This window comes from Myotis lucifugus, unplaced genomic scaffold (assembly GCF_000147115.1).
Source record: "Myotis lucifugus unplaced genomic scaffold, Myoluc2.0 scaffold_110, whole genome shotgun sequence".
NCBI classification, from domain to species: Eukaryota; Metazoa; Chordata; class Mammalia; order Chiroptera; family Vespertilionidae; genus Myotis; species Myotis lucifugus.
In genome coordinates this window covers 611,833-637,667 of record NW_005871158.1, presented here as the reverse complement: position 1 = coordinate 637,667, position 25,835 = coordinate 611,833, and the positions used below count along the sequence as shown (strand labels likewise).

The window sequence follows — 25,835 nt, the reverse complement described above, 5'->3', positions numbered from 1 at the left end:
GAGTGGAAGGAGGGAGGGGGAAACAGAGAGAGAAAAAGAGAGAGAGAGAGAGAGAGAGAGAGAGAGAGAGAGAGAGAGAGAGTTTGGTTACCTCCAGCATGTGCCCCGACTGGGTCTGGGGATTGAACCTACAATCCAGATACATGCCCTTGACTGAAAATTGAACCCACAACCCTTCAGTGCAAGGGCCGATGTTCTAACCATTGAGCCCACTGGCCTGGATGATAAAGAGCACAGCATTCTTCTTCTTTTTTAAATATATTTTTATTGATTTCAGAGAGGAAGGGAGAGGGAGAGAGACAGAAACATCAATGATGAGAATCATTGATCGAATGCTCCGGCATGCCTCCCACTGGGGATTGAGCCTGCAATCTTAGCATGTGTCCTGAGTAGGAATCGAACTATGACCTCTTAGTTCATAGGTCAATGCTCAATCTCTGAGCCATGCCAGCCCGGTAAGAGAGCATTCTTGATGAGGGAGAGCTAAATGCTATCTAATACTAACAGTAATCCACCAGCTACTTTTTTGTTTTTTCATATTGTTCTTTAATTTTTTAGCAATTTTATTTTAAAAAATTCAAGTTAATCACCTCTTCCGCTTCACAAGTGAATTTAATCAGTTACATTATTTTGCTCACTCATACTTATTTACTAATATTCAGATTTATTTCTGTATTTTTTATTTTTCTAAATATCCTTCCTTCCTTATTCCAGCCTTCAATTGCATTGATAACACTTTCCATATAAAATTTCCCACCTCAGCTGGTTAGGAAAGTATACACTGTTATTTCTATAATGCAGATTGTACTTCTATAAGTACATGCACACTTACAGGTTTTCTCTACACCCTTCCAAGCGTGTTTTAATTACTCACTGAACTACCCAGAATTCCTTTTAGCTTTCTTTTGAAGCACACTTTTTTTGTATGATCATAATTGATTGTAATTATTTATATATTTATTAAATCATGTGCTCACCAGTTTTCTTAGATTCTCATATTATCTCCCTGGGTTCATTTTCCTGTCGGTTGAAATATATCCCTTGATAATTCTTTTAATAAGGATTTGTGGGTAGAAAACTCATTTATCTGTATGTTTGAACATGTCTATATTGTTTTCAATCTTAAGTAATAGTTTAGTAAGTTATAAAATTCTCTGTTGATAGTAATTTGCCTTCAGCACTTTAAAACAGTTTTATTCCATTTTCTTCTGGCCTATATTTTTGCCAATAAGAAGCCTGCTTGAGTTTCTTCTTTTGTGGGCAATCTATTTTTCTTGATGGTAGCTTTAAATATCTTACTGTTAATCCCACATCTTTTACAGCTTATTTTATATTTATGTGAATTAACACTGCTCGATATCTGTAGTTAAGGACTTTGTACAATTTGGGAAAATTTTAGCAACATCTCTTTAAATATTGCTTTACAACTTGCTTCATCATTTCTTCCCTTTTTTCTGCAATTCCTATTACATGCAGGTTAGAGCCTGTGATTGTCTTCCATGGGTGTGTGTGGTTTTAAATCCTTGTCTCTGTGTGCGAAGCTCTGAGTAAGCTCAGAACTCTTATCCGATTCATCACTTCTTTCAGCAACTAAGTGCAATTTAGTTATTCCACTTGCTGATATTTTTAAATTCGGTGACTTTTTTATTTCCAAGATTTTTAACTTTTTTTATATCCATTTGCTCTTATGTCTTATCTACCTCCTTTTTTATGTTATGTCTTCATCCCTTTGGCCATTATAAATATACCTATTTTAACTTCATTGTTTGTTTCAAAGCTTAGTTTCATTGTAAGGGAACCAATGTTTCAACTGCTAATTTTGTTGAGAGCCTTTCCTAGCATCGTTTTCTTCATGTGTTCTGGGCGTTAGGCTTGTTCTGAGAAGAAGACTGTTTTCCACCACCTCTCACACGCTCTTTTGTGGTTTCCTGCACCCAACCCCCAGGCCCCGAATCCACCAGTAGGTCTTCTCATGGTATTCTGATGTTCCACTGTAATGTCAGGATCTCACGAATCCATTCCCGAAGCCCGTGGCAGGCTGACTCAGTTCCTGGTTGGGAGGCACCCCGATGCACAGCTTCCTCTAAGGCACCAGACCCAGCATCCAGTCAATCGCCATTCTTCTCAGCTTCCTTTTGGGAATGGGGGCCGCTGGCTTCCAACAGTGACCAGGCTCCAGGCTCTTATCAAGCCCATGCATTTCTAGTTCCCTTTACTGGCAGGAGCTAAGGCCCTGGCTGCTACTACCTCCTTTTGGACGAGAGCCCAGCAGTTGTTTAGCCCCACTCAGGCTTTCATTTGTACTCGACAGAAATGTGTATCTTGCTTTTGAGTCCATGTCTGAATTTTTGTTATCTTTCTATACTTTATCTCTCATGGCTAGAGCCATTGAACAGAGGAAATATTTTGAAGTATAAGACTTGCTTTATCTGTCTTTTCCAGAAGACACAGTGTGGGTGTGGGTGTTTTCAATAAAAATTAGTGTCCAGACTCACATGGAAAATCAGCATTCTGCATTCTGTGGGTAGTGCAAAACAAGGCAAACCTGTAATGCCAAATTCCCCTCCCCACGAAAAAGAGGCCGAATGTCTTTACACATCTCCCACTAGCAGCAGATAAAGCACTTATCTTCCTACAACTTCAACAATTAAGTCCATTACTATTTTTCTATGAACAATCCCCCAATAACTATTTCCCCAGTTTAGACTTGAAATCATAATTATGACTATGTTATCACCAAAAGAAGTGAGACAATTTGCTGCGTATGATAAAACAACTGGTGTTATTATACGTTAACTTGTCATCCAGGGGTACTCTTCACATTGCAGTTTATTCTTTAGACAGTGCTTTCATATTGTTATGGCAAGTGTGATAAAAACAGGAAGACTGGAGCCACAGAAAGGGCCGTGGGCCAATATAAAGGTGATTTATTTTATCTTTTACCCCCTCTCCGCTCCACAGACTCAAATACAGCTGGTTCCTGATGGTTCTACCCTAAAGCTGATCACCCAGATTTGTCCCCATTCTGTTAACAAACCCAGTTATCTCCTGCTGACCAAAGAATGACCTAGCAAAACAGATTGCAAAGACCTACTCCCCTGGATCTGTTCATCCTTACCAAGGACAGACTGTCCTTTATCAGCTAAAACTTAGTGAATATCTACTATTTGCTAAGCATCATAAGAAAATCAAGGAGTCAGAACCAATGTTCACTACTCTGAAAGCACTTAAAATCTTGCTGGAGAGACATAAATAGCCATATGAAAAGTCAAACAGGAGTGCGAACGAGGCAATACATGTACGTCGTGAATAGTGTGGTAAGTATAGTAAGTGCTCAGGCTTGGAGTGAGCAGGGAAGGCGTGATGGAATAGGAGCAGCTTCCCTGGGACCTCAAAGTTCCTGGGTTTGGACAGGTCCCTGGGGAAGTGTAAGGTCAGAACCTTGTGGGTTCCACAGACAGCACCAAAGGTCTGCATTTAGGAAGAGCAAGGGAAAAGCTAAAGAAGGTGGACTGTTGCTCTTCCTTTCTAAGGTAGACCCATTTCTCCTGGCAAAAGGGATGGAGATGTAAGGGAAGAGAATTAATTTTCATGTCACTAAGTTATCAGTTAATGTACAATCTTAATTAATCATGTTCTCCCAGAAGCGAGGTGCTGGAGGACAAAGCCTCTATCCTCCAGAGGCGTGAGAGTCACCCTTATCAGTGCAGAATTAACTCTGAAGATGCACATTTAGTTTCAAGGCTAACTACGTCCTGAAAATATTTTAAGTCCAAAAAATATCTTGGTGGGAAAGAAAAGGAACTGAGAAGGCAGAGAAGATGGTTCCAGAGGGGAGAACATCTGCATGCTTTCATTTCCAGTAAGTGTCTTATTCCTTAGTCTTGCTATTCTCCAAATCCAATCCGTGAATACTTGGTGGCCATCGCCACTGGAGCACAAAAACACACCCATGGGCACCACAGACACTGCCTCACTCTCTCCAGCACAGCCAGGTCCTTGTCGAGATGGCAAAGCATAACTGCAAGGGTGTGGCCCCGTCATTTCCTGCCCACTGTGCACACGTTCTCTTTTTTGTTAATGATATTTAAAATGTATATGATCAACAGGAAGCAACACATTGTGTATGGGCAAAGATTAGATCCAGATAGTAAAGAGAGAGAGAAAAAAGGTCTAAGCAACCTACCAAATTTGAAAGTGTTTATTAATAGATCCAAGGGCTGCTGTTTTTATTGGTTGCTCATTTCTCCAAGAGCAACAGAAAAAGGAGGAGAAAAATCATAGCCTGGCAGCTCTGAGGCATGGAGTTGATGTTCTTAGAAAAATATCTAAGGGATTGGAGGGATGAGCTGATTAAAACTTGAATTTCTGAAGTTATGCATTCTCTCCGTAGTAAGGTATAACAACAGTACACTTGCTATAGGGTTCTTCTGAACATGATTAAAAACCAGACATGAAGCACATCTTCTCACGTTAAGCATTGTCAGAGATTTCTGTGCTTGAGGACCAGTAAATGACACTAGTCTGGTAGAAGAACTAAACACTGAAAAACATACACCATAATTTCCTGAGTCATTACTATACAGAACAAGAATATATAGTTAAACAAAATTGGACCGGTGTTTTTACATTCTGATTCTCCCTCTATCAGAGCACCAAAGAAAACATAGTGTAAAATTACTTGTTTTTTTTCTTATCATTTTACTTCCTAGACCTTTAAACTCCTTAAAAGTAGGCTTCATCTTTCTTGACATTGACTGGCACAAATTAGATATACAATAAACGAACACTGTGCCCCGCCAACTCAAAGGAAAACAAAGCACAACAATAGCAAGTACACACATTATAAAATCAGATGCCAGGGGACATCTGGAGATATTCGCCTGCTAGCTACTTTCCTCTGAGATGAAATAATTCATTTCACACATCCTCCAAATTGGCAAGTGATGTCAGCCTAGTGATTCCTAAAGCCAGAGCGAAGTGCTGACTCATTTAAGAAACACAAACGGTGCCAGACTTGGGAGGCACTACCCATTTATTCCTAAGTAAAAAACCATCAAATCTACATTAGGATGTCTACATTTTGATAATTCCATAAAGGCAATTCTACTATCACTGTAAATATAGAAAAACTGATTTTTCCATGGGTAAAGATCACTATACATACTATGTATGTTAATTTAAAAAATAAACATATATTTTTATTGATTTCAGAGAGGAAGGGAGAGGAGAGAGAGATAGAAACATCAATGATGAGAGAGAATCATTGATTGGCTGCCTCCTGCATGCCCCTCACTGGGGATCAAGCCTGCAACCCGGGCCTGTGCCCTGACAGGGAATTAAACTATGACCTCCTACTTCATAGGTTGCCACTCAACCACTGAGCCACACCTGAATGTTAATATTTTAAACCCTTGAGAGCCCGAGACTTTCCAGCCATCAAAGATGCTTTCATTTCTGTAGTTGCATCTTAGTTGCATTTGCTTTCTTTTTTTTTTTTTTTTTGAGGAAAGCTGCTCCATGACACAAAAGCAATTAGAAAAAAAATTATCAAAAATGAGGGAGTGAATGCAATTCAAAACTGTTTTCATTTTGCTTCATCGCAGTTTTCCATAAGCCAAGTAGACTAGCAAATTACCTAACCCATGGCAATCTAAGACTTAAGTGCAAAGCACTCATTTCAAAATCAAAACCATGTGAGAAAATTCAGTGGATATACAAGAACTATAGATAAACATTAGGAACATACAATTTATGATTCATGAGAGACAACTTGTTTCAGTTGTTTGAAAATTTTGAAGTATTTATAATTATGCTCTTGAGATAATGAAGGACAAGCTCTTTTTGAATCCACCATTAGGAACTGAACTCTTAGTTCTGTACTCAACTGACTAAAATCGGGACACCCTGCAGTTCACTGACAGATCTGTGAGTAGGAGGAAGATTAAAAAAAAAATTGGGAGAGTCCAAACAGAAACATAAATCCTTCAGACTATCCACACACTATGTCAAACAGCACAAAGTTACAGAATTCTAAACATCGGAAGAATCCAAATAACAACAACAATACATAACTGGACTGAAAGCATATTTTTAAAAAATGATCATTTATTTTAGAAATTTACTATAATAATCAAAAGAATAATTTGCTATAGTGCTCAGCAATGAATGATGTCAACTTCCAGGCTGTGGTCCAATCTATGTGAAGGAATAGATGGTATCACTTATGAGAGAGAATGAGCTGTACCTTGTTACATCATAGAAGAATTGCAGGTAAGACAAGAGTCATTACAATTCTTAGTCATTTAGATGCGTTGGATGGTAGGACAGTTTCATTTTTCAGTCATGTGCTTTGTGGAAGTTAAGCTATCTGGACTCCAGAAATACCATTAATTTGGATAAGAAAGGTTCCACACATTCCAGGCAAATAGATCGAACTTCAGTTATGGGATTTTTTTCTTTTACCTGACTTATCTCTGGTTAGAACTCGAGACTATTCTTTGTTCCTCCTTCTTTCTAGGAGAAAGTGGGCTGGTAGAGATGGTAATGTCAAAGGAAAAGTACTGAACCTTGGTGCTGACAGGGTTTAAGGTTTAGAGTTCAAGTGGCTGGGGCTCTCTGTTGAACTCTCTCTTCAGAGCTTCTCTTGGGAGTCATCAATGTGAAATTTCTCTTATTCCTGGAAGCTGGAAGCTGGTGTGATGTGCTGGGTCTGAAGCTGCCTCTTAGAAGTGGATCGTACCCTATAAGAACAGCTCAGACAAGCTCTACTCCTGGCCTTAGGGACAATCAATAATCTGCTCCTCTCTTGTCTCTTCCCTTTCCCCTCCTCCCTCTGACTCTTCCTTGCCTGGGTTCCCCTTTGTTTGCTCTCAAGTGCGAGGGGGGGGGGCGTGGAGGATGAGGAGGCTTCTTGAGCTGCCCCTCTACCTTCTTCTGGTCCAGGTCACATAGGCACATAGGCCTTCAGTGCTTACCTGAAGTCTGGCTGAGTCACCAGAAGATTGATAGCAAAGTCTGGGGCCAGAGCTTAGCTGTTCTTGTCCTCTGTCTATATAGCTCCTACAAATTCCTCTGAGAGAAGGAAGCAGGGAGTGATGGGCAGGAAGAACTGGGGCATCTGGTCCTAGATCTTAGACTTCTCTCACTCTGTTTGACGGAGATGCAACTAATCACAATGAGGACTATATTGGAAATGCCCCAAACGAGGACAAGACATCTGAAGTCTATAAAGAGACTAAAAGTCATACTTCGCCATCTTATTTTTCACAATCAATCTGTGAAATGGAAATGCCTATCCTGCTCATTTAATAAAACTGAAGCTCAGGAGAAATGCATGTGTTTTACCTACAATCATATCAGAGAGCCCCAGCCACTTGAACTCTAATATGATTGTAATATCTCCATGTTTTCTGTGTGAAGTTTTGGAGAAAAAATTTAGCTTTTCTCTTTAAACTTATTTGACCTAACTGAAATTATAAAAATCAACCCAGATTTTGTATTTCCAGTGAGCATCTGAGGTCTCTTACGAGGTAAAATGATGATGTAGTTGATGGTGTATTTGTTAGATAAAAAATTTGTGGCTTATAGTCCAGAATTTCTAAAAATATAAAATTAAGTGACTAATCAATATAATCATGCACAAAGTAATCTAGAAGGAAATGTTTTTTGATCATGCATTATGTATTTTCTGAGTCCAATATCTAACACCTACATTTTAAAGGTTAATATCAATATCCCAAAACATAAGCTAACATATTTGAACTTAAGGTTACATACCCTTAGTTTTAGATATCAATGCAAAGACTCTCACCAGCTCTGAAGGACTACCTTACCTTGAGTAGGGATATGTCAGCTCAATTTATAAAATAGCTTACTCTAACACTGCCACTCAGCATAGTTTACTTCTTAGGGAAGCTAATGTTTTGAATTTGCTATTACATGATGAAAAGTCACTGGGTACATTTAAAAGCTTTTATTCCTTTATTCCTAGAAATAGGAAGTGCTATTACATCAAAGAAATTGAAAGTCTTTATTTGCTAGAAACTTCCAAATGGACATTTTTAAAATTTTACTTTACCTCACAAGTCTTATTTTTTTAAAAAAATAAGTTTTTGCTCTCCCACTGCAGACACAGCTGACTCTCATAGCCAGTTAGCCTGGAAGTCAATTCACCCCTAGTATTGCCGACAACAATTAAGGCTTAACTACAACAAGACTGCGCACAAAGACCACAAGGGGGTGCACCAAGAAAGCATAAAAAATGCGGAGACAAAAAAACATGACAGAAATGGAGGATATAGAGCTAAAAAATGCACTTTTGAGGGCTTTCAATAATTTGCTAGAAACTGCCGATAAACTTGATGAGAGCCTCAAGAAATCTAATGAGACCCTCGATGTTGTGATAAAGAACCAACTAGAAATTAAGCATTCACTGACTGAAATAAAGAATATTATACAGACACCCAACAGCAGACCAGAGGAGCGCAAGAATCAAGTCAAAGATTTGAAATGTGAAGAAGCAAAAAACACCCAACCGGAAAAACAAAATGAAAAAAGAATCCGAAAATACGAAGATAGTGTAAGGAGCCTCTGGGACAGTTTCAAACGCACCAACATCAGAATTATAGGGGTACCAGAAGATGAGAGACAGCAAGATATTGAAAACCTATTTGAAGAAATAATGACAGAAAACTTCCTCCACCTGGTGAAAGAAATGGACTTACAGGTCCAAGAAGCGCAGAGAACCCCAAACAAAAGGAATCCAAAGAGGACCACACCAAGACACATCATAATTAAAATGCCTAGAGCAAAAGACAAAGAGAGAATCTTAAAAGCAGCAAGAGAAAGAAACTCAGTTACCTACAAGGGAATACCCATACGACTGTCAGCTGATTTCTCAACAGAAACTTTGCAGGCCAGAAGGGAATGGCAAGAAATATTCAAAGTGATGAATACCAAGAACCTACAACCAAGATTACTTTATCCAGCAAAGCTATCATTCAGAATTGAAGGTCAGATAAAGAGCTTCACAGATAAGGAAATGCTAAAGGAGTTCATCACCACTAAACCAGTATTATACGAAATGCTGAAAGGTATCCTTTAAGAAGAGGAAGAAGAAGAAAAAGGTAAAGATACAAATTATGAACAACAAACATGCATCTATCAACAAGTGAATCTAAGAATCAAGTGAATAAATAATCTGATGTACAGAATGAACTGGTGAGTATAATGAATCAGGGACATAGAAAGGGAATGGACTGACTATTCTTGGGGGGGAAAGGGGAGTGGGAGATTCGGGAAGAGACTGGACAAAAATCGTGCACCTATGGATGAGGACAGTGGGTGGGGAGTGAGGGCGGAGGGTGGGGCGGGAACTGGGAGGAGGGGAGTTAGGGGGGGAAAAAAAAGAGGAACAAATGTAATCTGAACAATAAAGATTTAATTAAAAAAAAAATAAGTTTTGCCGAAACCGGTTTGGCTCAGTGGATAGAGCGTCGGCCTGCGGACTGAAGGGTCCCAGGTTCGATTCCGGTCAAGGGCAGGTACCTGGGTTGCGGGCACATCCCCAGTAGGAGATGTGCAGGAGGCAGCTGATCGATGTTTCTCTCTCATCGATGTTTCTAACTATCTCTCTCCCTTCCTCTCTGTAAAAAATCAATAAAATATATTTTAAAAAAATAAGTTTTATTCTTTGTAATACACCATATTATGCGCCCCCTCCCCCCCCGAATATAATTTAAACCACCCTATACAGAATATAGAGAAAATTGATTTCCCCAGGTAGACCTAACTGTTCTTCCTCCTTTGCAGCCATTGCAATATCTGGTTATTACAATATGATCTCTCTCTCTCTCTCTCTCTCTCTCTCTACACACACACACTGCAGCAATTATCTTATGTTTTAGAAGGATATACCCAGTGACTTTTCATCATTTTGCCCCTCCAACTGTTTCTTAAGCTCCCTTGAAACATAGATGAAACCTTAAATTATTTTGTATTCCCATATTGCCTAACACAGTGCTGGGAACCTAGTCAAATTCAATAAATATGCACTGATTAATTTGCAGTTAAGCATAACACTTCTCCCTAATCCACATATATATACAAACAGAAGCTAGAGAGTAATCTGTCAAGAATGTTATAAAAGAGATTTTTACATTGAATGGGAACTTAAACATGATCACCTCTAAATTCTCTCCCACTTTTGAAATTGTTATTTTTATATTTTAAAAGAAATGTAACTAGCACAGGACTACAACCTTTATGAATTAGAATAAACCAATATCATGAAAACATCAACATTACTAAAAAGCCACTAAACTTAAATACATTTTTAAAAATTCCTTAAAGACTGAAGTAAATGAAATAGTTGATAAACATAAGCAAGCCCTCAAAAGTTCACTTGAAAATTGGTTGTTTAGAATGAAGGAAGCATTTTCCCACAAAACAACATGGAGGTTTTCAGATTGTCAGGGCAGCTCATCAAAGTCCAATCCCGGGTACAAAGTCAAGCACTAACACTGTTATAGACCTTTTTCACCACTCATCATGGGGCTTACTGCAGGATGCTGGCAATATGCTTCACACAGCATCCGTATGAAAGGGCAGTCATCGGGTCAGGGCAACCTGCTTCTCATCATGGCAGTCGATTAAAAATTTATTATAAAACAACTACATATGGCCAAAACATAACAAATTCTCAGTTCTGTAAAATATAGGGTGGGGCAAAAGTAGGTTTATAGTTGTGAGTACATGAAACAGAGTTTATTCTTGTATTATTATTTATAAATTATTGTATTATTTGCCATATGAACAACTGTAAACCTACTTTTGCCTCACCCCATATACTTCCATAGGTCTTACTGAGAAAACTCTATGACTTGGTTTATGAGGTGCCTCAATTTCTGTAGCTTTTTACGTTTCTTTGCCATAACAGCATGATTTCTTTTTCTATACAAATTTTAGCTATGGTTTTCCAACATATAAGGGCATATAACCATATATAAATCAGGATTTATCTCTTATTAACACACTATTACAGCACATCCTCAAAGGGCTTTTCCTCCAAGTTTACTGCACAAACATAAGGCCCTGTCTCATTTCTTTGGCACTGGATTTATGCTAATTATTCTAAGGATGATCATCTGCAGAAGGCTACGGTTAATCAAAGAAAAATCATTTTGCTACTGGCTGCTTTTTAGACTTTTATAATTACCTCACATAAAACTTTCCTCCATCCGTTTATAATGCAGTTTTAAATTGCATTTGCATGATAATTATTTTTAATCCTCACTCGAGGATATGCTTTTATTGATTTGAGAGAGAGAGGAAGGGGGAGAGAGAAACATTTATCAATTGCCTCCTGTGCACTCCCGGACCAAGGATTGAACCGGCAACCTTTTTGGAGTATGGCGATGCTCCAACCTAATGAGCCACCCAATAAGGGCAGCATAATTATTTTTATTAAGACGATGATTTCTTTGAGATGCTGGAGCGGATTAATTCACTCAACGCATTTGTTGGGTGTATGTTCAGTCTAAGACAAGCAGACAAATAAAGATGAACCATATATATATAAATCCTGCCTATTTGGCAGCTTAAAGTCCTGTAGTGGCAATGATATATGCTCTTAACATTTTCTGCCACACTGTGGCCAATTAACTGTCAACAAAGAGGTAATGCTAATTGCTTTGGCAGTCCCTAGGTCCCAGTTTCCAAACACTGTAGGATTAAGTCTTTTGTCCTAACTTTGACAAGTCATAATATTGAAAGCTGGAAGCTTAACTCTAAGACACCTGATATTTGTGGAAGCACGAGTGCTCCAAAGCATTAGTGGTGATACTCAATTTGGGTCAATGATGATGTCAAGCCTAACAAAGTAGATCCAAGCAAGAAAAAACTGAAAGGGGTCACTCCCCCCGGGTTCCTTCTGTACCTGCCACACTGGCCTCTTCCGTTTCCTTTGCCTGGAATGTTCTTCTTCCAGGTACCCACAGACCCCCCCTCTCTCAGGTCCTTTAGTTCTGCTCAAATGTCACCTCTTCCAAGAGAACTTCCTTGACCCCCTATTTAAAGAGGACCTCTGTCACTCTCTCCCTTACATGGTTTTATTTTTCTCAAAGCACTTATATCTGACATTGTAGTTGGTTATTTTTTTGGCAGGATCTTGCCATTTTTATCATGGCCTAACTGCACTGCCAAGAACTATTTATTATATGTAAAGAACAAATGAACATGGTTCTCATGACACATGGATTCTCCTTGCAGCCTCCCCCTCACCAGGGCATTCGGTCTCTGAAAGGGCATCTCCAGGAACAGCCCTTCAGGTATCTGCTGTCTGTTCTCATGTTCCCTTTAATCTTCTCAATTTTAGGCTAAGAATACCTTCACCCAGGCCTCTTGTAAGGGTCTTTGGTCTCTCTCTTCTACTGTTCACAATGACTTTGGTTATGGTGTAAAATACTAAAAAATGCACATAGTAATTCAAAGGTCTCAGCCCCCTTCTAAGGCCATTAGATGGTCACTGTACACAAAAATGTCTCATCTACATTTCCCACTCACTCACCCCCTTTATTCTGCAGAACAAATTCTGGTGAGCTCCTATATGTGCCTGATACTGTTCTCGGTTCTGGGAATACAGGAGTAAATCCTACTGATAAAGCTTAGCCTTATGGAGTTTATGTCAATTAGAGGTAATTTGCCAACAAATTTTTGTTTTTGAAACAAAAGGATGAGATATCTTAAAGCTAATGATTTTCCACAATTATGAAATTTAGAGTTAAATTTCCCTCTTATGAAATACAAAAGAAATATTTGCATAGAGATTTAGAAGTTTACAGTTGAAGAAATGAATAGGATTTAGATGGAGCATCTGACTCAGAGTCTGTAAACAAAACTTGAAGAAATTAGTTTATATAGTCAGGGTGGTGTGTGTGTGTATGTGTGTCCGTGGGCGGGGGGGTGGGTAGGGAGAGGGGGACCTCAAGGGTGGAGGGTTGAATTATCTATGTTACTCAATGCATAGTAAATCAGTTCCTTTCTCCCTCTTCTTTTTTCTTCCCCTCCCCTCCCCTCCCCTTTCTTTTCATCCACCCCCTTATGCCATCCTATTCCCCACTACCACAAGTGAGTACTCTTCATATAAATTTTGATATGATTATAAAATTTCTCAAAAAATCAAGTCTGAATTTTGTAAATATTGCTTTTAATTAATAATATAATTTGTGGGGATTGGACATCTTTATAATATCAAGTCTGTGCCATCCAAGGACATACAATATCTTTCTATTTATCCAAATTGTTTTACATGTCATTTATTAGACATTTTAAAAGTTTTCTATGGAGTTCTTATGTATTCTTGGTCAGCTTAATATCTAGATACTTAATCATTTTTACTGTTATTTTGAATGGTATCTTATTTTTTGTTACATATCTCTTAGTTGTCATGTATCTTTCTCATTGGGAGTATTTTATTTCATATTTTGAAAAGTGGATACAAAACAAACACTGAATTAATTTTGTTTTTGTTATATAAAACTAGGTGTTTCACAACAGTAGGCATTATAAAATAAACATAAAAATGTAGGCGTTTATAAAGGAAAACAGTAGCATAGGGGAAGAAGGAACAGCACTCTATGTTAAAGAGAAGACTCCAGACATAACCTAGAAACTTCCCAGCTTTGCAATAAAAATGTTGTCCCGATATTGGCCGAATCCTTACCACAGGGCCTTTGTGTGGTGACTGAGAGGAGTCAGATGTTCTCAGTGAAACGAGAAAGAGAGGACTGTGAGAGGAACCGAGTGAGGGCAGAAGAGGAAGAGTGGATCTGTTTGCCTGATAGGGTCAGGGGCTTGGGGAGCACCACCAAGTCCAGGGCTCAGATTTGAAACACAAGATCATCGCGTCCATATCACAGCAAACCCACTTAATAGAGACCTTTAAACACAGGTTTCGGTGATTTACACCCACAGATCAACTACAGAGAGTAAATCTCACTTGCTTCTTATAGGAAAAACCCAGTGCTCTGTCAATAATTTGTTGAGGGAAAAGATGTATCATTAATCAATAGGCAACATGATCATAACCATCCATAACAGTGAGAGCAAAGGAAATGCCCCTCATCCACTGATTGGCATTGGGTGGCATCAGAAGATCTAAAAAAGGCATTTAGATTCATGCCCTGTGTTAAACCCAAGAGGGTGAGGTGAAAGGCACTCGTATATTATTCTTGCGGCCAGGCATGCACTGCACATTAAATTGTCAAGGTGACAGATGACAAGAGGTAAAGTTCTAGGGAAAATGAAAAGTATCAGTTTGAATAAACCACCATGACAAGACTTCCTAACTAAGGCATATTTTTGTTTCTAGATGTAACAGGGATTTTGAAACAGTGTTTTTCTCTTAAAATATCCACCACTATCCCTACAGATGTGAGAAAGGCTGTTCTTTAAAATTATTTTCACCAACAAATGACTTTTGTTTCATATTCTCCAAACACCCAAGTAGAATGGTGGGTGGCATGTGGGTATATAGATACTCTAAAATAGAGGAGGTCTTCATTATAAGGCTACCCATTAGTGCTATCAGCGATTTCATCTGTGCTCTGAGTTTCACCTTTAACAATAGGCCAATCTAAGTATGAATTTCTGAGCTTCGATCTCTAAATTGAGATTGAGCAAAAGAGAAAGATATACTAGAAATCCAGACAGTGTGGGACAGAGGAGGGGGAGGGAGACAGAAGCAAAAATTCAGGGCACATTATCAAAGTGAGCTCCTCTGAAATCACTCTGGCGTCTCTATTATTTACCAACTACAGTTTCCAGTGAACTGTTTGTGAGCATTTTCTCCTGAAGGCCATTGGCCATGGAGTTGGCACTATTGGCTCCAACTCAGAGAAGCAGAAGTTAACTTCAGCCAGTTTGCTCCTGGTGATTGGGTTAAGTCTGCAGGGACTTTTTGTAGGTGGTTTCAAGCCATTGAAATCATTCTCTCCACCTCCCTTCAACACTCCCCCCCCCCCCCCCCACACACACACACAATTCAGAAAGCAGGAAATGTCTTTCCTGTGTAATAGTCACAGAGCTGTCCCCTAGGGCTTCCAGGGGGCTTGTATCTTCCAGTTCCTGTTTCTGGTTTCTAACTGCTAACTCTATATTTGGTAATGACCTGTCTGTGGGCTGTTTTGGATTTGGTATTAATAAGATAACCTGAGTCACTGAGCAGAGATCTAAAGCAATCTTATTTTTCCAGGAGGCAACGTGTTGACCTTTGAGGATTTGGTCTATTTTATTAAGTGTGTTGAGTTTTTGAATAGTGTTGTTTATAGCACAGCGTTGGGTGTTTACACGATTGGTCCTTGAGGGTGTATGACTGTACCGGAATAGGATACTACACGCACTCGCTTGCTTTACAATGAGTTTATATTTGTTTCTTATGTGGGCAGATGTAATCTAAGCAGTGCTCTTTATAGTATGCGCTCTTATTCCATGGCAGACTTGAAAACAGCTACTTGCTAAGAAATGAACAAATACTTGTCAGATGAGTGAGACAAGAGTGTGGATTCTAATTCTTTTACATCAGGGCAAGAAAAAAATCAACACTGTATTGGCAAATAATAACTTCCTCTTTCCCCCAGTATTTTCAAAGCTGTGTAGTGTTAAATCTTTAGGAACATAATCTTTTAGGAGTAAACAGAGAGAGACTCAACTATTATTTGCCATTGGAAGAAGTCATTTAGAACAGGGGTCGCCAACCTTTCGGACCTCATGGACCACCAGTGGTCCGAGGACCACCGGTTGGCGACTGCTGATTTAGAAAACAATCAAAAAGTTATTGGATTACTATTTTATCACCAATCTATGCTCTTCTCACCCTACCTGAGATTTGATTTGTCCGGTTTTCAAACCCTAAGAATTAATTTGTTGTATAAATAAGATCAGAAACAATGATTGCATTTTCACTTTATAAAAGGAAAATCAAATTCGTGCACCAGTGGAGTCCCTCAGCCTGGCCTGCACCCTCTCATAACCCGGGACCCCTTGGGGGATGTCAGACTGCTGGTTTTGGCCTGATCCCCCAGAGATATAGCAGGGCCTGAAGCGGTAGGGGGCCGGGAAAGAGCCCAAGCCTGGCTGCTCCTGCAGCGCCCAGGCCCACTGCGCCTACTGCTGGCTTCTGGCTGGGCTGTGCTCCCACTATGGGAGAGCATTTACCACCAGGGGGCAGCTCCTGCATTGAGCGACTGCCCCCTGGTGGTCAGTGCGCATCATAGTGACCAGTTGAGCGGTTGACTGGTCGTAATGGTTGCTTAGGCTTTTATATAGATAGATTGTAATATCACCTTGTAAACAGGAAAAATATTTGAGCATCACAGAGAACCTTTATTTATGAAGTTATCAATCATAAGTCAATTATCACAGTAGGGCTAAAATAAGAACTTACATTTTCCTAAGGAACATTCACTTGTTATATGGATACTGGTTGGTTTTACTTCCTTTAGTAATTTGCAACATATTTCCTTTTTTAAAAATATGTTTATATAGTTTGAAAGTTATTCTTTTTTATAGCAGGTAAATAATTTTTTAAAAAAATCTAAACTGTCAAACAGAAAAGTCACTCTTTTTATAACTTTCTATTTTAAACCCTTAGTCATTTGCATTTGTTTTTATATTTAAAATCCTGTTTTACAAGCCCACAGTTGGCCACACAATCTGTACAAGTGTAGTAGTTCCATAATACAGTGGGGCCTTGACTTACGAGTTTAATTCCTTCCGTGACGGAGCTCGTAACTCAAATTACTCGTATGTCAAATCACTGTGACGTTCACTGCGCCAACTAGCGGTGGGGTATCTGAAGCTGGCTCATAACCCGAATTTTAGCTCGAAACTCAAAGCAAAAAATCGGCCGAGAGACAGCTCGTATCTCGAAAAACTCGTTAGTCGGGGACACTCTTAAGTCAAGGCCCCACTGTATTCCATACCAGTGAGCACAGGGGTGAAAGACACATGCTACAAAATCATCCTGAGATCTGAACGCTTGCTGCTTCCCTCTTGGCTCTGGGGCAAGTTACGGAACCTTTTATGCTTCAGAACTATCTTCTTCTTCCACAGGTTCATTCTGGGAGCTAAAGCACATATAGGTCCTAGCACAGGGTCTTTACCAATGTCACTCAATGCAAGCGCTATTAGCACTCTGGATAGGACGGGATGTGTGAGGAAATGCCCCTAAATGCCATCTGCGCCAATTAATGAGGGCTTTGTGACACAATCACACTACAGGGCTTTGTGACATGATTCCACTGACCTTTTTCTTCCATTCCTCTTTCTAAAATATATATTTAAGCCTGGCCGGTGTGGCTCAGTGGTTGAGCATTTACCTATGAACCAGGAAGTCACGGTTCAATTCCTGGTCAGGGCACATGCCGGGTTGCGGGCTCGATCGCCAGTGTGGGGTGTGCAGGAGGCAGCCAATCATTGATTATCTCTCATCATTGATGTTTCTCTCTCTCTCCCTCTCTCTGAAATCAATAAAAATATTAAAAAATAAAAGAAATATGATTTGTAAAATATACATTTAATTTTGTATACTCATTCTTTGAGACTAGGCTCAATTTTTACCTCCTCAAGTCTCTAACTCCCAGTAGCTGAGATGATAGCGTCATATTTAAGGTTCTAAAGGCGCTTATACACTGAATGACATTGCTTATGTATTTCTATGCGCTTTAGACTATTAGTAACCTGATGGCAGGGGCTGCACGGTATTTCTCTTTCAGTGTCTGTAGCCCCACACAATGCCTGCTATATCACTGGTGCTCAGAGATATGTTGAATAAGGTGGTCCACTCCATAAATGTGCTGAGCCTGGTGGTCTTCATATTCTGATGCAACATTCCTTTGGGGCATCTCAGTCTCTTTTCAGAACCCTGACATCTCAGACTACATTTCCTGTACACAGTCAGCTGCCTCCATTTTCTTTTGAAAGGCTGGAAGGATGAAATAGGCCTATGTGCGACGGGCCCAGGTTAGGTTATGTGCCTGAGGAGTGGGCAAAGAATGTGGGTGGTGGTGGTGGGGGTGGTGCAGAGTAGGGTGCTAAGTGGAGCGAGAGAGAGCTTCTGTACAGCAGAGACCCACGATGGGGGCTGGGCCTGGGGAGGTGATTCTGACCGTGGGCCAGGAAAGATGCTGAAGTTGTGCTGGAATCCCCTCCTGCAGTCACTGCGGCACACCTCCCAAGTGATGTTCATTACAGATATTTTCATAGGCACATGCTCTCCTTTTGTGTTCATTTTTTCCAAGTTCACTACTAGCTCTTAAAGATTTCCTGTGAGGTTTCTCTTTTCTGCATTTCCTCCTGCCATGGACTATGTACACAGAGAAGCGAACCTCGTGCTTGTGGTGGTGCTGGGTGCTGGGTACAATGACAAAGGAAGGCGGATGTGCAGTCTTCCTGCTGCTCTGTGTCACCTCCCTCTGTTTCCTGAACTGGCCATTCCAAATCTTTGCCCTTCTCCTTAAGGATCCTACTCTGCTCCCTTCCTTGTTGCCACATCCTGTCTTCCTCACCCTCAATCTCTCAGCACATGTGCCACTTTCTATTCCACAGAAGCCATGAGGCATACACGCCCGTCTCTCTCTGCCTCTCTCCTCCCTCTGCCCCAATAAAATGCACCTATACCCACCATCCCAATGTTGGTGGAAGGTGCTCCCTCGACCAAGTCAAGGATGATCCTCCAGCCTGGTTCCATCACCTCCTTCCTCCTGAGATGATCGCTCTTCACTTCCCTGATCTCCTGCGTCTTGTATCCAACTGCCTATTTAACATTTCTACTTGGGGAGCTAACACATATCTCTAACTTAACATGCTTAAAACATTTTCCAGTTGCTCAGACCTAACCACTGTTAGAGTCATTTTTTATTTCTCGTTTTCTCTCATACCTCACATTCCATCTTTCAACAAATCTTAGTGATTTTCTTTTAAAATATATCCAGAACCACTACTTTAATCCTGGTCCAAGCCATCTGCTTCATGTCTTGCCTGGTTCATTGTGGTGGCCTTCTAAATAATCCCGCTTCTGTCCTTGCCGCCGCACTGCACTCTCAGCACCCAGAAGGGTCTTGTTCAAACCTAAGTCACATACTGACCACCCTCTGCTCAGACTCCTCCAAACATGTCCCATCTCACTCAGGGCAAAGCCAATACCTTTACAAAGACTCCAAGGCTTCTCCGGACTTCATTCTTCTCCTCCACTCACGCACTCTTCTCTGGCCTCCTGGCTTTTCCTTCAACATGTCAGGGATGCCCCTGCTTCAGGCCTATAACATCACCTGGGGTCTTTCTAGGTTCATCTCCACATTCAGACTTACAAGACTATTACAAACCTCCCTCAGCACCAGAATCACTTAGAAAGGTAGAGGATGGAGTCACAGCTTGCCAGCACGGTGACATCAGGCTTCCCCCTTTGGGGGATCTTGTCACTGTCTGTATAGTGGTCCACGCTGCTGCCCAGGAGCTAGGCTCTTCCTGAGCCTCTCCTCCCTGGATCAGCCCAGGTGCAAGGAAAAGACTTCCACTGTAGGCAGAGTCTGGATTTACCCTGGCTTAAAAGCCTTATGTTCCAAAGGAGCCCACATCTCTTGTAACCCAATAGATACCTCTTCCACGTGTCAAAGGACATGCCTAGTTACTAATGTCACCACAATCACGGAAGTTCTATACTATGGCTTCCTACCAGCCCAGCTGCCGTTGACCAATCAGCAGTCACTTACATCATAAACAATGTTGCCTAGTAACACTAACATTCTACCTTTATCAGGTCTCCAGAAACACAGTGTTAGCAAGCTGAGAAAGTAAATGTCAAATTCTCCCACAGAAGGGTCCTGTGTGAACCCTCTGCCTATGTGTTCCTTGCTCTTGCTGTTCCCTCTGCCTGGAAGGCTCCTCCCCGGACATCTGCATGGCCTGCTCCTGCACCTCCTGCAATTCCTTGGTCTAAGTCCCCTTCAGGTCAGCCTGTTTGAGAATTGCAACTCCTAATCTCAGCTGCTGGGACCTCCTACAGTCCTCGTATGTTCGATTTTTTTTCCATTGCCCTTATTACCTTCTAACATATGTACTTTACTAATTGATTTTCCTTCTGCTGCTGGTTTTTTCCATAGAATATAAGTTCCCTAAGGTTGGGACATTAATTCTTTTATTTTTTTCCAACCTGTATTGATAATTCTTGGCTCCTAGAACAGTGCCTGGCACACAGTAGATTCTTCAACAACTATTTGTTTTATTTATAGATGAATTTATGCCTTTCCTCTCTTTCAAACTCTAGGTTTTCATTGCTCTTTTTTTTTTTTTTTTTGGAGAAAGGGAAAAGGCAACATTTTTTCAGCCAAGTAAAAGGTAGCATGGTGTTAGGGATTAAGAACAGGAAAGTTGGGGCCAAACTGTCTGGGTTTGATAAGGGCTTTGCCACCCACCTTGGGAGGATGCCCAAAACGCTCTGTGCCTGAGCTGTCTCATTTGTAAATGGGGATAATAGCAGTACCTCCGTCTTAGGGTTGCCATGAGGATGAATGAGTTAAAATATATGTAACATGTTCAGAATAATGCCTGACACAGAGGAAGCACTACGTGTTAACTAGAGTTAAAATCGGCTTTAAAAAGGCCTTTATTTTTACTCTGCACCACTTCTACTTTTCTCTCTTCCAAACCCCTCTTCCTCTCAGCTGTTTTACCTGAAAGTCACTCTACCCCACAGCCTTTTGTTTTCAATTACAGTTTACATTCAATATTATTTTGTACTGGTTTCAGGTGTACAGCAGAGGGGTTAGGCAATCGTATACTTGACAAAGTGTTCCCCCTGATATTTCAAGTACCCAACTGGCACTGTACATGGTTATTACAGTATTACTGACAATATTTCCTATGCTATAATCTACATCCCTGTGACTATTCTGTAACTGCCAAGTTGTACTTCTGGGTGCAAACGGTGAAGGGATTCTGAAGTACCTCGCCCCAGCCTTTACTTTAACTTCCATCCACCCACTGAAACTAAGATTTCTAATGGCCTAGTTCAGGGGTGGGCAAACTTTTTGACTCGAGGGCCACAATGGGTTCTTAAACTGGACCGGAGGGCCGGAACAAAAGCATGGATGGAGTGTTTGTGTGAACTAATATAAATTCAAAGTAAACATCATTACATAAAAGGGTACGGTCTTTTTTTTTTTTTAGTTTTATTCATTTCAAACGGGCCAGATCCGGCCCGCGGGCCGTAGTTTGCCCATGGCTGGCCTAGTTGCTACTTTTCTCTCCGTAGTCCATGAACTAGTTGTACTGCCTGCCATCATTAACCACACCTGCCTTTGACTTCTGAGCCCCTCCTCCCGTTTCCACCCGTTCTTACAGCTGCCTCTTCTTAGTCTTCTTCAGATGCACCCTTTTTCCTTCAATCACTCTTTAATGTTATCACTAACATCATCTCACTGGCCAGTTCCCCTTGTGTGATTCCATTCAGGCTTCAACTCTCATGCTGATGACACTCACTGAATTTCCTGAAGTTGCCCTGTTCTTTCTCACGTCCATGACTTAGAACTTCCCTTCCTCTTCCTGGCACCCTCTCCACCCTCATCTCCCTCTCCCTAACTTCAGCTGGTTGTCTAAATTTTAATACAACCATCCCCTTTTCTCTTGTTCCCAAGCCAAGCACCCCTCCTTTGCACTCCCTTATTGCTTATGGATACACCCATCAGAGTTAATACAACCTTTCCTGATTGCCGGTTTATTCAGTTTTACCTCCCAAATAAACTCTCTCTCTCTCTCTCTCTCTCTCTCTCTCTATATATATATATATATATATATACCCTCAAAGTACAGTGCCTGGCACATAGTAGGCATACAAAAATTACCTGGATTCAATATATGAATACATAGCATCTATATAGAATAAATTTTGATTGGGCTACCTTTTAATTCAAAACTAAACAATGGATAAAATTAATAATGATATATCATAAAAATGTTCTTCCATAAAATATTATCAGGGGTTAGTGAAGAGGTAAAGAAAAGAGTTCCATTTTGACAATATAAATGGCGCCGTGGCTATACATGCTATATTTTACCATAAAGCCAACTTTGAAAGATAAAGGACTACCTTTAATGTTAGTGACATCAAATACTATTTGACTCCCCTTACTTCTGTTTGGGCTCAGTGAAACCTTACGAGTACCATATTTACCTTATTAGAAAAGTCCAGTAAATCAGGGCTTCAGGCTCCCTGCCATGATTATAAGCATCATCCACAAGGATTGAAGAGCAACTAACATTTACTTGGTGAAAATCACAGAGCCAGCTCTTGTAAGGGTTTCAATGACCATCTTGCTGTGGCTCCATCTGACATGAGTCTAGGCACCTACCTGTAAAGTACAACCAAACACCCCGATCATCAGCATGGCCACGGAGAGGTAATCGGTGAACACATCCCACCACGGCTTCAGCACCCGGAAGGCAGGCTGCTGCTCAGAGAACTGCCGGAACTCTGTCACGGGAATCATGTTTCTGAGAAAGGAGAGATTATTGGTGAACTCATTGATCTGCATGCACAACATACTCCATTGTTAACAACATTCGAGATGCTGCTTCAACCCTCCAGAAATAGTGATCTGAGTTACAATAGTAGTGATCACGGCACGTTGGTGTTTTCATAAGTCATTGACTAAAATAAGGAGCCTCGCAGGAAAAAGACAAGTTCCTTCACTCACTACTGTCCAGTAAGCTGGTTCCCTTTGGCTCTACATGGACCAGACAGTCCATGGCAGAGCAGTCTCAGAATCCATTATTTCCTGGATTCTCTCTTAAACAGAACAAGAGGGCACCAGAGAAAGCAGAGCCTAGCCTTAGATATATTTTTGCTATTAATCTTACCATTTTGGGTTGCTGCTTTAAACTATTTTGTAAGTGTCATCTCAGCATTGGTTTGTGTTCATTTTCTACTGCACCCTATATGTAAAGTATTTTGCTTGCTCCTTGGGGAAGGCAAACAACTTTGCCATATGGTCCTTGTCTTGTAAGAGGGAAGATTTTCATTGATGGTGGTGGTAGGGGCAGAGGGGGACTGGGGTGATCTTCATTTTGTTGCAACACCCCCCCCCCTTTTGGTCCCTGTTCTTTTGACTTGATATCTTTTTCTATTTCCTGTACTTATCACATTTTACTGTGAGCCTCAAACTTATCCTTTATCTCTTCTGAGAAATCAGTTGGTCCTGAAAACACTTACCTCTATCTAAATGACAGAAGATAAATGAATAGGCCGCACTGGAGACTCTGGGAAAATGGGAATTGGCCGCATCCTTTTCTTAGTCTGTATTCCCCTTTCTCAGCGCTCAGTCCCACTGCTTTTATTAAGATCGAGGACTTGAAGCTACTCATCCTGCTACTGTGAGAAGGAATATTCTTTCCTTACCTTATGGCAACAAGAAAGAGTGGCTAAGGAGGACTAAAAGGAAATTTCTCACCCTTTTGCCATCGTTGGATCCAATAATCTAGCTCACTACTACATTTGTCCTGGTTATTAAAGAGTCTAATTAAGACAGGGGAAAGGCTACATTTAGTGCTTATTCTCCCAAGCCTTCTTTGTTTCCTGGAGCTCTCTTCCCTAATGCCGAATTAAAGGCTGTACAATAAACAGCGCAAAGAAAAGCCACTGTTCTTTGAATTTACTGGTGGTTATCTTTGGAAACCATTATAATGTTACCCATTCTGTCTTGCTGCTTTATCTGACCTTTTCTTAAGCAGCAATATGTCTTCCTCTTGGATTTGTTTCTTAATACAGTGTTGAAAATTCAGCTGCTTGGTGCAGCTCTCACCTAAGACCTATCTACTTGGCATCTGTGCATTTGATATGACTTCCTTATTTTACCAAAACACAACTTTCTTAACTCCATTTTGTTACTAACACTAGGCTGCAAGCTATTTGAAGGTAGAACCTATGTTACACAGATGCATTCTCCAAAACATGTTGTAGGTAAGCCACGCAAGCTAAATAAATGTGTATTCTTAGTGCCATTAAAATTCCAAACTAGCTCAAAGTTTGATTTTTCTGACACTTCATGACCTCTTTTCTCAATGAATCCATGCAATCTCACTGCCTCGAATGTTTCAAGTCATGGTTGTTCCAGCAGTAGTCACAGACAGACACCAACTCATCTTAATTTCCAAGCTTGCTTCAGAAGCTATCATCTTCTATTTCACATCCCCATCACTCACCGCAGCGTCTGCGAACAAGAAGCCCTCAACACTGTCTGTTGAGTAAATAAATGAGTGAATTCGGATGCTTGTTCATGGAGCAACGCTTGTCCAAATCAGATCTGGGGTGGCCCTACTCTGCTGCAGTGACAAGTTCAGTACCTGTGCTCTAGTCCACCTTCTTTGATAGATTTGGTTGCTGTGTCCTTCATGATAGGTTGCTGAACACCTTGGAAGGATTTGGGCTTGCTCTTTGAAGTGGGGAGCAATTTCAGGAATAAAATGCACCTATGTAAAGAACTGGTCCTCAAACTTTTTAATCTTGTCCTGGCTGGTGGTTAGAGTGTCGGCTATCACACCAAGGGTCACAGGTTCAATTCCTGGTCAAGGGCATGTACCTGGGTTTCAGGTTCAATACCCAGCCTGGTTGGGACTTTTGTAGGAGGCAATCAATCGATGATGTTTCTCTCACTTTCCCCCTCCACCCCTCTCTTCCACTCTTTTAAAAATCATGGAAAAATATCCTTGGGTGAGAAATAACAAAAACAAAACAAAACAAAAAACCCCAAAACTTTTTTATCTCAGGACTCCTTCACATTCTAAAATAGATGGGGTGTTCAAAGAGCTTTTTTTTAAATGTGGGCTGTACTTATCAACATTTACCATATTAGAAGTTAAAACCAAGAAATTAAAAAAATATATATTCATTCATTTAAAATAATAAACCCATTTCATGGTAACATAAAATATGCTATAAAAATAATTATATTCTATAAAACAAAAAATAAGAATGGCATTGTTTTATGTTTTTTTTAAAAAAATATATATTTTATTGATTTTCACAGAGAGGAAGGAAGAGGGATAGAGAATCAGAAACACCGATGAGAGAGAAACATCGCTCAGCTGCCTCCTGCACACCCCCACTGGGGATGTGCCCACAACCAAGGTACATGCCCTTGACCGAAATCGAACCCGGGACCCTTCAGTCCGCAGGCCGACGCTCTATCCACTGAGCCAAACCAGTTAGGGCTTGTTTTACATTTTTGCAAATCTCTTTAACATCTGGCTTAATAGAAGATAACTGGGTCCTCATATCTGCTTCTGCATTCAATCTGTTGAAATATGTTGTCTTGATTAAAATTTATGAATCAGATACGTGTTTGGAAAAGGGAGAAGTGCCTTCATAGCCTTTTCATATAATTGTGGATATTAATTTTTGATAACATATCAAACTGACTTGGTTAGCTGCAATATGGAATCTGAAAACTATCAACTTTTCAAACTGTTGATATTAAAACTCATTCACCTATCTTGCACTTTGAATTGATCTTTTACCTATGCATGATTTTTAACAATATGCATTGGTCATCTGGAGAATATTAGATCGCTGAGTTATGTAGCTCTTCCAAATGTTTACAAATTATATTAAAATTCATGTTCATGCCCTGGCCGGTTTGATCAGTGGTTGGAATATCTGCTCATGGACTGAAGGGTTGCAGTTTTGATTCCTGGTCAAGGGAACGTACCCTGGTTGTAGGTTTGATCCCTGTTCCTGGTAGGGGAGCGTGTGAGAGGGAACCAATCGATGTCTCTCTCACATT

The 25,835-nt window shown here is 40.4% G+C and overlaps 1 protein-coding gene across 3 annotated transcripts in view; it reads right to left on the bottom strand.

The window, feature by feature from the left end:
• Positions 1–25,835, bottom strand: part of LRRC8C (leucine rich repeat containing 8 VRAC subunit C) — a 49,876-nt gene that overhangs the window by 7,400 nt on the left and 16,641 nt on the right. For 2 of the 3 annotated variants that reach the window (XM_006093159.3, XM_023757669.1), the window contains exon 2: positions 22,407–22,548. In XM_006093159.3, the coding sequence (XP_006093221.1) occupies positions 22,407–22,544 (138 nt within the window). In that variant the 5' untranslated portion in view covers positions 22,545–22,548. The other variant, XM_014459574.2, reaches the window with a different exon arrangement.